Source organism: Austrofundulus limnaeus, unplaced genomic scaffold (genome assembly GCF_001266775.1).
Source record: "Austrofundulus limnaeus strain Quisiro unplaced genomic scaffold, Austrofundulus_limnaeus-1.0 Scaffold470, whole genome shotgun sequence".
Taxonomy (NCBI): domain Eukaryota; kingdom Metazoa; phylum Chordata; class Actinopteri; order Cyprinodontiformes; family Rivulidae; genus Austrofundulus; species Austrofundulus limnaeus.
In genome coordinates this window covers 157,775-170,632 of record NW_013952872.1, presented here as the reverse complement: position 1 = coordinate 170,632, position 12,858 = coordinate 157,775, and the positions used below count along the sequence as shown (strand labels likewise).

Below are 12,858 nucleotides of genomic sequence, written 5' to 3'. Positions count from 1 at the left end.
AGAGCTCAGTCCCTCACTGGTCCAGACTGCCGGCTCCAGACCATTCAAAGAGTTCCACCTGGTTCACCACCTATAAGACAAGACACACATACAAAGCCACGCCAGGTACGGAAAACAAGGGCACACTCAAACTGCAAAATAAATAAATAACACAAAGGTGCCAGTCAGTGTATAAGACACTAGTCTGGTCTAAAATGTAATACAGAAACAACATACAGACACATCGTGACAAGTCTAGAGGAGACAACTTTTTATGCAAGAAGCTATATAAAAATAAATGTATGTCTACCTTAGTGGGACTTCTGACACTGAGAYGAGGKRAGGGTCTCATAGGRYGYCAGTATGAGGTGGTTGAGGTGTAAGCAGGTCTCCAGATGATCACCAGTCTTTGTGGATCTGTTCTTGGACTTGATGATTTTCATGTGAGAGAAAGCAGACTCCATAACTCTCCATCCATGTGACTTGTTGCTCTGGATTTGACCCCAATGTCATTTTGCGGAGTCAAAACTCATTTTCAACACCAGAGCAGTCCAGACTGAAACACGGACACAAATTTGGACCATCCTGGTGGACAACTGCACATCTTTATAGCAGCCACAATCTCACTTTTATTTTTAAAATCATGGAAAAGCAAGTCTGCAGCATCAAACGCTTCTTTCATAACTTCGTCTTCGCTGAAAGACGTGTGTTGAGGCAGGTACGGGGCTGAATTAGCATAGCAGCCTTACCTTAGGAGGGGAAATCCGCCTCGTAGCGTCTGTGCATTATTTTGAAAGAAATGCTATTCCACGTTATCCTTTTTGGACAAGCCAAGGCAGCGCTCGAATTACATATGAGTCCTCTTCCCACTCCAGGTGAAAATAATATGTTTTTATTTGCTTGTTAGCTGTCTTTCGTTCATCTTTTTTTTCCGCCTCGCTGCCATGTTTTAACACATGACCCTAATCTCGCAAGACCATGTTCGGAGTGCTGTTTCACAGCACCCAAAACTAGCGAGACTGGAGCGCACAAGAATGCAATGTTAAACAAATGTTGACAAGGGTGCGTTCTAGAATGCAATGTTAAACAAACATTGCAAAGAGTGCGTTGAAGACTGCAATGTTAAACAAATGTTGCGAAGAGTGCATTTAAGGCTGCAATGTTAAACAATGTTGCGTTCTACAAGCTCCGTGATCCATTGCTCCGTGAGCTACTGCTAACCAGCTAAAGCTCTACTGGTAGATCCCGATCTACTGGTTGGCCTGGCCTGCTTTAAATGTTCAACCAAATCATTTCTCCACATCAGATGAAGTCTAAACTCTGGAGTTTTTCTTTAGAAATATTCAAACAGCTGAACATTTAAACTGAGGTGAYCCYTTAGAGAAGAAATGAGACGTTTTTATACAGTGTGTGATCAAAACAATGCATGCAGGTTTCCATAACTTGTTCCTCTGACATTTTTCTTGTTCTTATATCGAATTATAAAACAGGTTAAATGATTGATAAGAGCTGATGTGAAATCAGGTTCAGAGTGTGAGCTGTGAGCCCCCAATCAGAGGAGGAAGTCGTGTCTAAACAGCAACATGATTTATTTCTGTGAGATGCAAATGCAGAACGGTCACATGCTGCTTTTTTAATCAAAACATGAATCAGTGTGTGTGTGTGTGTGTGTGTGTGTGTGTGTGTGTGTGTGTGTGTGTGTGTGTGTGTGTGTGTGTGATGGCTGATTAACAGGAAAATTCATATCTGAGGGAGGGGTGTGTGTGTGAGAGAGGAGGGGACAGAGCTGAAGTGTGTTACAGAAGTCAGTGTCTCTCTGCAGCTCACAGGACTGTTTGGACCCATCAGGACGGAGTGTGTGTGAGTGTGTGTGCGAGTGTGTGTGTGAGTGTGTGTGTGTCCTCAGAGCTGGTACCTGCTCTGCTCTGTGAGTATGGAACATGTGTTTCAGCTTCACGCCTCCACTATCTGCCTTCTGCTTGCACTTCTCTCACTTACTGCAGCTGCATCAAACAAACTCTGTTCCCACACACACACACACACACACACACACACACACACACACACACTGAACCTGTAAGATTTCTGCTGAAATCTCACCTGCTGCTTCATCTCAGAGCGTAGGTCAGTGTCTGTAAAACCGACTGAGTCGCCTTCGTTTATTTCAGTTCTAGAGATATTTTGCTAACAGACAGAGCAGTGGGGCTGATGATTTCATGGTGCTCATCTTTCCAAGCAGCTCTGTTCTTGGATTTTGTTCGGGCGAACTGAGTGTTACCTGGGGGAGGAGGGGGTCCTCCACTGATGTAAACCAATCAGGCTGAAGTCAGCCTACCTGTAAAGTGATACCTGTGCTGCCAACCTGCAGGCTGTTCAACATGCGTCTCATTAACAGGATCACTTTTCAAGCAGGCAAACAATCAGGTCATTTATCCATCAGAGCTCTGAGCAGAAAATGATCCAAACTATTTTATTACAAATTAATTTTATCTGAACTTTAATTATTAAACCAGAAATGTGTTTTACTCGTTGTAATAATATCAAACCCACTAAAAGGTTCCCATCTGTTTGAACTGTTCAGGTACAGTTTGATCTTTTAGTAGCTAAATATTANCACACACACACACACACACACACACACACACACACACACACACACACACACAAATCGATGCAGCAGTTTGCTCTGAACCTGTAAGATTTCTGCTGAAATCTCACCTGCTGCTTCATCTCAGAGCGTAGGTCAGTGTCTGTAAAACCGACTGAGTCGCCTTCATTTATTTCAGTTCATTAGGAGATATTTTGCTAACAGACAGAGCAGTGGGGCTGATGATTTCATGGTTCTCATCTTTCCATGCAGCTCTGTTCTTGGATTTTGTTCGGGCGAACTGAGTGTTACCTGGGAGAGGAGGGGGTCGTCCACTGATGTAAACCAATCAGGCTGAAGTCAGCCTACCTGTAAAGTGATACCTGTGCTGCCAACCTGCAGGCTGTTCAACATGCGTCTCATTAACAGGATCACTTTTCAAGCAGGCAAACAATCAGGTCATTTATCCATCAGAGCTCTGAGCAGAAAATGATCCAAACTATTTTATTACAAATTAATTTTATCTGAACTTTAATTATTAAACCAGAAATGTGTTTTACTCGTTGTAATAATATCAAACCCACTAAAAGGTTCRCATCTGTTTGAACTGTTCAGGTACAGTTTGATCTTTTAGTAGCTAAATATTACTTTTTAAATTAGATTTCTTCAGTTCCTTCTTCTCAAAAATCTGCTTCAGCAAACTTTATTTAACTGGTCAATTTTACAGTATTTCTTTATATTCTGTTCTGTTTAATTGAATCTGAACCTTTCAGTGAGGAATCAGTTACATTTCCTGCTACAACACTTTTAAAGTAGGTTTAAAGCGCCACAGCAGGTTCTGTCTGCTCCTCTGTGCRGTGTCTGACTGGACCCGCGGGGGTTACCTAATCTTTAGTTTTTTTGGCCACCTGCCCGGCGACACCTGGTAAACGAACCGGCCTCTTTGCGCATGCGTAATGGCCCGCCAAAAATCCCAACCCCGWCTCTCCTGACAAGCAGTGGTGCTCCATTCTGTCCAGAGAGCAGGTCAGAGGAGGGGGTGTCAGCATGCCGAGGTCCTTCCTGGTGAAGAGTAAACGGGCCCACAGCTACCACCAGCCCCGCTGCCTGGACGATGACTGCAGCAGGCTGGACGCTATTCTGGCTCGCGTGTGCGCAGGTGGGTTCATTCCGTGCGTAATTACGCACGGAAGGCCGAACGAGCTCGAGGTGTTGTACAGGGAGATGATCAAAACAAAACCAAACATTTATGTTCTCCGTGCAGCGACCAGGTCTCAGGAGGAGGTCGTGTCCGGGTTGGAGCTGCAGGAGGATGGGAGCGGCGGGGCTGAGCGCGGGTCCCCGGGGTCGCTGTCCTCCAGCTCCCCGCTGAGCTGCAGGGGCAGCGGGTGCGACCGGTCCTCGGACTGTGACTTCTGGAGACCACCGTCTCCATCCTCCTCACCAGGTGGGCACAAAGGTCCAGACAAAAACTCAGGAGAGTTTGAGGACATTTTTTTGGTGTTTATCGTTTAAAAAAGTTGAATATTTTCTTCTTTGATGAGTCTCAGATGGTCTGTTGGAGGAGAAACCAAACGTTTCATTAAAGTAGAAAGGCCTCCTGAACTTGTTTTTATTTTTCTACCTGGATCACTGAGATGTTTCAGGACTTTTCATTATGAACAAAAATTCAGAGGAAATAATCTGGAAATGTAAGTTTTATTTTAGACATGAAAATGTAAAACTCTACTGAAAAACAAAATCTGATTTTAATCTGTTTTCTAAATAAATTAGATATTTTAAAAAAGGTTTTTTGTGTCATTTAAAACAGGGGTTCTCAAACCTTTTGGGTCTGGGGACCCCTTACCCCTCATATAAACCCCAGTCTGTTTTAAAACATAATTTATTGTCATTTCAACCCCTAAATGCCATGGAAATATGTATTTTTTTTACTTAGTTTATTGTTTTTCTTTTATTCGTTTATTGTTCTCTATGCATTTTAAAAAATAAAAACCAAATTAACAATTTAGTGAAATTTTTTTTGAGGACACCCAAGATACTTTTCACGGACCCCTGGGGGTCCTGGGACCCCAGTTTGAGAACCTCTGATTTAATAAGTGATGTAAAAGCAGTCCCTCTCATATAACCCTCCTAATGCCCCGCAGATTCAGAGAACTGCCCCAACCCCTCCGCGGACTTCAGCATCCCGCTCTTCTCTTACCCCTGGGCCGCAGCATACTCCGGCRCGGAGCTCCGGCTGCTGGCTCAGCGCCACCTCCGGGACCACGGGGGGCCTCGCTCCCCCGCCGCGGAGGACGCCAGCGGGGAGCGTGTTTACGCGCAGCGGGACCTCGGGGCCGGGTGTTACCGGGACTTCTCCCACGCGGCCCGCAGACTCTGCAGGATGCGGGACGGGGAGGAGCTCCAGCAGCCGGAGATCAAGTGTGAGGAGGACCTGGACCTGGACCTGGACCTGTCCGCCCTGGAGCCGAACGGATCCTACAAGTGCATCAAGTGTTGTAAGGTACAGCAGCGGCTCTGAGGGGCTCCCTCGACCTGTGGGCGGGGTTAAAGGCTCACCTGGCTTCTGTCCGCAGGTGTTCTCCACTCCGCACGGCCTGGAGGTTCACGTGCGGCGCACGCACAGCGGCACGAGGCCGTTTGAGTGCGGGATCTGCGGGAAAACCTTTGGACACGCAGTGAGCCTGGATCAGCACCGAGCGGTCCACTCACAGGTCAGTCTGAGGCCTGAAGGCCTGAGCTGGAGCCCAGCAGAGTCCAGACAATGGTTTTACTGGTAGGGCAGACCGGGGACAGTTGCAACACGTTTTTCATCTGACTCTGTTCCTGAGAGGTTTGAATCAGACAAACCAAAATTTAATACAATAAACTTACATCTGTCTGTTAATAGTTAAAACCATTTATAGATGATTAAATCATGGACATTCTTCACTATTTGCATTTGAAAATGAAAAGTCAGATGTTGCAACTGACCCCGGGGCCGGGGACAGTTGCAACATTGTTTGGGGGTGGTTACAACATATTATTAATACAATATATTTCACTGTAAATTAAAGGTTTATTATTTTTATGTTTATATTATGGCTAAATTAATAAAAACTGTAAGTTATAATGATATTACAGTGTTATTTATTTATTCTTTTTGATCAAATGATGAATATAGATTAGCCTTYATGAGTAGACCTTATATACAGATGTCAAAAACTAATTGATATAAAATACAGTTGACTTTTAGAGACAATAATAGATCAGTTTGTGAGACAATTAACTTTAGTTTTGTCTATTGTCACTGTACGCCTACATTATGTAACATTTACATTAAACAAACTGGGATTTTAAAACCATTGTTGAAAACAACAACTGTAGAAAATACATCTTAAACACTTTGATGTTTTAAACTATAAAACTGTCATGAATACCCAACACCCTTTTAAGTGTAAACTTAATGTCAACATGTTAATCTCATCTGTATGTGCTCTGTTTGTAATAGGGCTGTGTATTGGCAAGAATTTGTCGATACGATTCATATCATGACAGAGGGGTCACGATACCATTTATCTCGATATATTGCGATACTATAAGCAAGGCGATATATTGTGATTTTTTTGTCCAAAAACTCTTGTTAAATAAAAACCTCTTACAGGGGAAAAAAACGAAAAACCAAAGTTCATTTTCCCAGAAAATTCTAATATTACACAGACATGCTTTTGATACATTTAGCTGTGTTCTGCTTTGTATGTGTTTTATTTTATTTGTTTCATATTTCTTATTTCATCCATGTTTTCAATTATTAGACTAAATTTGCCAATAAATAGTTTGAAAATATATATTTTGCAGCTTTTAGTTTTTAATATTAATTTACAATATGGTCACCCAACACTTAACAATAGCCTCTACCTCAAGAGGTAGAGGAGCCAAATGTCTGGCTCACTGCTGCCAACTAGTGGTCAGAGGCTGAACTACAACATAAAAATGAACGGCTGGCAGGAAAGTTGACATTTTAAACCTTAATAAAAAATCGATACAGGGCTTTAGAATATCGATACAGTATCAGGAAATGAAGGCTGTGTCCAAAACGACAGGCTGGGTCCTCCGGAGGACCCAGACTACCCGGTCGCGGCGGGCCGGGTCCTTGGTAGACCGGGAAGACCGGAAAAAAAAGAGTCTGTGAATTTGGACGGTCTAGCATCCCCTCCTTACCCCGGCGTACGTCATGTCACTTAGCAACTGTGACGACGCTAAACAAGCAAACTTAAATCAAAACTAGAAAAATTATCAATACATTAGCATTATTAATATCACAAAACTATAAAATTAACTTAAAGGTATCATTTGAAGAACTAATTGACCCGCTGTAGGTTCATGTTTATTTCGCGTTTTTTATGACGAAAAAGTAATATTTAAAAACATGTCCATACAAATGATAAAAGTATTAGAATTACAACCGCTAAATTTTTTAAATTTCCATATCACCATATTTTTATTTAAAATATATTTTTTTCTCTCGCTTCGTCCGCCATTACTAGCTTAAACAAATCTCCAGTCGGGCCGCAATGCATTATGGGATATGCTGGGCCGGGAAGGATCCATCAGACCTGTCCTTAGGTTCGGGCCAAAGGAAGGACGTATTTGTCGGCCGCATCGGAGGAGTCTTCGGTTTTGGACGTCCTTCGTCGCGGCGCTGTGACGTATGCGGCCGACGAATTCGGCCTTCGGAGGACCCGTCCTGTTGTTTTGGACACTGTGGAAATATCGCGATATTTCAGTGTATCGATATTTTCTTACACCCCTAGTTTTATATGGATTTATCGTATGGGGACAGTTACAACAACTGTTACAACTGTCCCCCTTCCTGTCAGCCATGATAAAACCTCATGTGTTAGCTAAATKAGCTCATCTGGATACATGTTAACTAGATTAGTTAAAAGTCAACAGATCACTTGTTTAAACCATTTAAGTTTGAGCTGGATCACAAAAACAGTGACAACAGTTTAACAAAAATAAAGCTGGACAGAAAAAAATACTTTGGTTCCTCAAAAACAGTTTTTTCAAATAAATCCTGGATCAGTTTTTGAATCTGTTTACTTTTTCTTTACAAGGTGGGACATCTAACTGAGCATGTACAGTGTGAGTGTCATCACTCTATGTTTCTGTTTGGAGAAAAATTACCTGTTGCAACCGTCCCTTGTTGCTACTGTCCCCGGTCTCCACTAAACATAATTAATTAATGAACCTCTTAGAAAATAACCCTACAGCTGACCTGAAAACACCAAAATGGTTCAAAGTCTGTTTGAAAGCTTTATATTTCTTGCAGGAGAGGAGCTTCAGCTGCAAAATCTGCGGGAAAAGCTTCAAGCGGTCCTCCACGCTCTCCACGCACCTGCTCATCCACTCAGACACCAGGCCTTACCCCTGCCAGTACTGCGGGAAGAGGTTCCACCAGAAGTCCGACATGAAGAAGCACACCTTCATCCACACAGGTCAGGAAYCAGCAGRAAAGTACCTCAAAGTGATACTTGAGTAAAAGTACAAGTATCTTATCATAAAAATACTTTGGTAAAAGTTAAAGTCTTCTCTAAAAATATTACTTCAGTAAAAGTACAAGTATCTTATCATAAAAATACTTTGGTAAAAGTTAAAGTCTTCTCTAAAAATATTACTTCAGTAAAAGTCTTAAAGTATCTGATATTTTTTGTACTTAAGTATCAAAAGTAAATTTCTGACACAAAATCTACTTGAGTATTAAAAGTAAAAGTACTGAGTAAAAGTGAGCAGTTAGATTTTACAAAATGACATTTAATGAGAGGTGACTTCTCCAAAAATATATTTTCTAACAGCGTGCAGCTGTGATGGGTTGTGTACAAGCTAATAGTGTGTCAGAATGGTATATATTTATACTTCTCATCCAAACACAATTAAATTCACTCTATAGGAGACACAGTTTATCAGGACAGGATTTTTTAAGTAATAACTCAGAATTAAACAGGAGTAACGACTTTCTACCTCTTACCTTTTTAAAAAAAAGTAGAAAGTACAGATAATTGTGTAAAAATGTAAAGAGTAAAAGTAAAAAGTACGCTGAAAAATAATTACTCAAGTAAAGTACAGATAACCAAAATTTCTACTTAAGTACAGTAACAAAGTATTTGTACTTAGTTACTTTAGAACTCTGGGAAACAGGAAGGAAGTGAGGAAACAGGTTAGAAATCAGGTGAGGAACCAATGATCACTTTGTTCATTTATAGTTTTTCTCCAGTTTTTAGTTTAATTCCAGAGTTTCTTCATAAATCAGTTAATTCATTCGACAGACTGCTGGGATTTTTGGGTTTGTGTGACTTTTAAACTTCTCAAAATAAAGAATTTTAATCACAAATGTTTTCCAGAATTTATTTTAAATATTTTTAAACATTGGTCTCTTTCAAATCTACTGACGTTTATGCTGCTTTTAAGTTTTAGCTACTGTTTTACAGCTTTTAGAGATTTTTTTGCTACTTTTAACTAATTGCTACATTTAGCTTTTAGCTACTGTTTAGCAACCTTTCTAGCTTTTAGCATATGTTTGGCACTTTTAACCAGTTATTTGCTGCTTAAAGCTTCTAGTCTGCTATATCTTTAGGCTACAGATTTGTTCATGGCTTTTAGCATCTGTTTGGCTAATTTTACATATATGTTTCTAACTTTGGCAACATTTCATTAATTTCAGCTTTTGCTACTTTTAGCCAGCCAATTGCTACTTAGAGCTAGATAGCCTTTTGCTGTTTTTAGCTAGCATTTGGCTTTTTTAGCCTCCATAGGCTACTGCTAGACTTTTTACATTTAGCTAAAAGTTTTGGCCTTTTTGTAACCTTTAGCTCATGACAAACGTTTTGCAATATTTTAGCTACAAGTTTTTTACATTTAGCCAGTCTTTTTCTATATTTAGCTTTAGGCTACAGATTTGTCACTTTTCCAAATTTTTAGCATCTGTTTGGCTAATTTTACCTCATTTTTGTAGCTTTGGCATCAGTTTGCTAATTTCAGCTTTTGCTACTTTTAGCCAGCCAATTGCTACTTAGAGCTAGATAGCCTTTTGCTGTTTTTAGCTAGCATTTGGCCTTTTTAACCACCGTATGCCACAGCTAGACTTTTTACATTTAGCTAAAGTTTTGGCTTTTTTGTAACCTTTAGGTTATGACTAACGTTTTGCAAAATTTTAGCTACAATTTTTCAACTTTTAGCTAGTCTTTTTCTATATTTAGCTTTAGGCTACACATTTGTCACTTTTCCAGATTTTTGGCATTTTCTGTTTGGCTAATTTTACCTCATTTTTGTAGCTTTGGCATCAGTTTGCTAATTTCAGCTTTTGCTACTTTTAACTAGCCATTTGCTGCTTAAAGCATCTAGCTAGTCTTTTGCTGTTTTTAGCTAGCATTTAGCCTTTTTAGCCATCTCATTGTAACATTTAGCTTTTAGCTAGACTTGTTATATTTAGCTATATTTTTGCCACTTTTGTCTGGCCTTTGGTTACTTTTAGCATCTGGATGACGTTTTGCAACATTTAGTTGCATTTTGCTACTTTTAGATTATTCTTTTGCTATCTTTATTTAGCTTTTAGTTTATATTTTGCTACTTTTTAGCTTTTAGCATATGTTTGGCTAATTTTATCTGTTTTTGGTATATGCTAATTTCACCTCTTGCTATATTTTTAGCTAACCTTTTGCTAATTTTAGTGTAAGATGCGCTTTTAGCTAGCTTCTTTTAACTTTCAGCTGCTACTGTTAGCATTGTTTTCAGCTACTTGAGAAGCTGAGCTGTCAGCGTTGCTCCAGCTGAACTTGCTGTTGTTTTTCAGGTGAGAAGCCACATAAATGTCAGGTGTGCGGGAAGGCGTTCAGTCAGAGCTCCAACCTGATCACTCACAGCAGGAAGCACACAGGCTTTAAACCCTTCGGCTGTGACCTGTGTGGGAAAGGTTTCCAGAGGAAGGTGGACCTGAGGAGACACAAGGAGACGCAGCACGGACTGAAATGAGCCGAATTCTCCTCCCGCTCACTCTGAGCTCCTCAGGTCATGGGTTGGTTTGCTGTTCTGACCTGATGTTTTCTTATTTAACTTCACATTTTTATTTATCATTTGTCTTTTCAATGTTATTATTGGTAAAAAGAGAAACCAAACATTATATTTCCAAAGCTAAATATTTTAATCAGCTGTTAATATTCAACCTGTTTTATAGTGATGGATTAAAAATGAACTTAAAGAATTTTTTGATTTCTTTAGTTTCATTGTTTCTTATTAGTTTGTGCTTCTTTAACCGGTTGTAGATCAAACTGTTTGGTTCAATCAGGTGTAGTTATTGTTTATATTTATACTTTAAATTATTTCATGTTATTTCCAAAAATGTCCCCATAGAAATCCATTTTGAGTTTTTCCATTCATTCAAAAACACCGTTTACTTCAGTACATGGGCTGTTTTTGTCACGGACTTTTAGATTTGATCTAATTCAAGCTTTTAGCTGTGCTTCTCCTACATTTAGCTTTTTAGTCTTCTAACTTTAACTTTTATTTTTCTAATTCTTAGTTTTGATTATAATTTTGCTGATCTTAGATTATAGTAACAGTTTAGCTAATTCTAGAAGGGGTTATCTGCGGAATCAAAGTGGGCGTGTCACAAGAGTGGGCGTGTCTAAAGCATAAACACTGTGGGCTACGAGGCCTACAAGACCCTTAGATCCTGCTTGACCTCTACACAGCCTGACCCTGACCCCCAACACTAAGGTTAACCAGGAGAAATGTGACCCAAGTAGGGGTCTCCAGAAAACGTGCCGTACAGTAACGCCCCTTTTGTTCTTGTCCAATCAGGTGGTGCCATACGGTGACGCCCCTTTTTTGCTTGTCCAGTCAGGTGTGTCCCTTTAACAAAGTCCGTCAAATCAGGTGTGTCGCTTTAGAATCGCCTTTCCTTGTGACACGCCCACTCGTCCGCAGAGACCCCTACTTGAGTTCTAGCAATGGTTTTGTTCAATTTAGCTTTATCTCCATCCATCAACGTCCTCTTCTTCAGGGGCAGTAGTTTGATCAGGGAGGTCCAGACCTCACTTTCCACAGCACCTCTCTCGGACTCTGAGGTGTTCACAGAACAGCAGAAACAAATCTTTCCAGCATGTCRCAGGTCTTCTCAGGGGTCTCTGCCCAGTCTGGACATGTCCAGAACACTCTGGAGGCATCCTGCTGCCTCCAGAGTGTTCTGGACATGTCTAGACTAGGCATCCTTGCAGGATGAACCACCTCAACTGGCTCCTCTTGATGGACCAGCAGCTCTTCTCTGATTCTGTCCTGGAGAACTGAACTCAGAGTCCAGCTACCCTGCAGAGAAAACTCATTTTATAACATAACAGATACAGTTATGTTGTTTTGGTCACTCCCATAGGTTCACAGGTGAGGGTAGGAACGTAGACTGACCGGTAGCTCCCTCTTCACCACGACAGACTGGTACAGAGTCTACAATACTGCAGAAACTCCATTCTTCCCTCACTAATGAAAAAAAGAAAACCCCAAATTTGAACTCCTCCATTTGAGGCAGACCTTCACCCCCAACCCAGATAGAGCAGTCCACACTTTTCTGACTGAGGACAATTGCCTCATCTCAGCTGTGAACCGCTCCATTGAGAGCTGAAGATGACACCAACAGAACCACATCATCTGCAAACAGCAGAGATGAAATCCTGAGACCACCAAGCCGCACTCCCTCTGCCCCCTGGCTGCACTGAGAAACTCTGTCCATAAAAGTTATGAACAGAATCTGTGACAACAGGCAGCCCTGGTGGGGTTCAACTCCCACCCTGAAGGGGTCTGACTTACTGCCGGCAATGAGGACCAGACTCTGACACCGCTTATAGAGACTAAATGACCCGTAACAACGGACCCACAGTTCCATACTTGCGTAGCCTAAAGAGTTTATCTGGTGGAACACGGTTAAATGCACTCCCATGAAACCTCAAGGACCCTAGTGAGGGTAAAGAGCTTGTCCAGTGTTCCACAGCAGGTTCCTAACTCACAATATTCCACCTGAATCAGGGATTTCATCGATCAGACTCTTTTCTCCAGTACCCCTGAAAAGACCTTAAATGGATCCATGATTAGTTGTAACATTAGACTTTATTTGTTAAACATTTATTTTAGCTGTAAAATAAAGACTGTAAAAATACTGTAGGCTGTTAAGTTTTAATCATTTTTAAACTAAAAGTTTAAAAATATATTTTAACACGGACGGGGCCATTTTATTTACTCACAAAGCATTCTGGGTAAATGATGAC

General features: G+C 40.9%; 1 protein-coding gene across 2 annotated transcripts; it reads left to right on the top strand.

The window, feature by feature from the left end:
- Positions 1-1,766: 1,766 nt before the first annotated feature.
- gfi1aa (growth factor independent 1A transcription repressor a) lies at positions 1,767-10,805 on the top strand. 2 transcript variants are annotated; one of them, XM_014025347.1, is made up of 7 exons: positions 1,767-1,906; positions 3,586-3,725; positions 3,831-4,013; positions 4,711-5,069; positions 5,143-5,280; positions 7,881-8,046; positions 10,398-10,805. In XM_014025347.1, exons 2-7 carry the CDS (start codon positions 3,614-3,616, stop codon positions 10,574-10,576), a joined length of 1,137 nt encoding a protein of 378 aa, XP_013880801.1. In that variant the 5' UTR covers positions 1,767-1,906; positions 3,586-3,613; the 3' UTR covers positions 10,577-10,805. The 2 variants fall into 2 exon arrangements, with proteins under 2 accessions (XP_013880801.1, XP_013880802.1); XM_014025348.1 differs by lacking the exon at positions 1,767-1,906 and having other exon boundaries at positions 3,377-3,725.
- Positions 10,806-12,858: the final 2,053 nt, after the last annotated feature.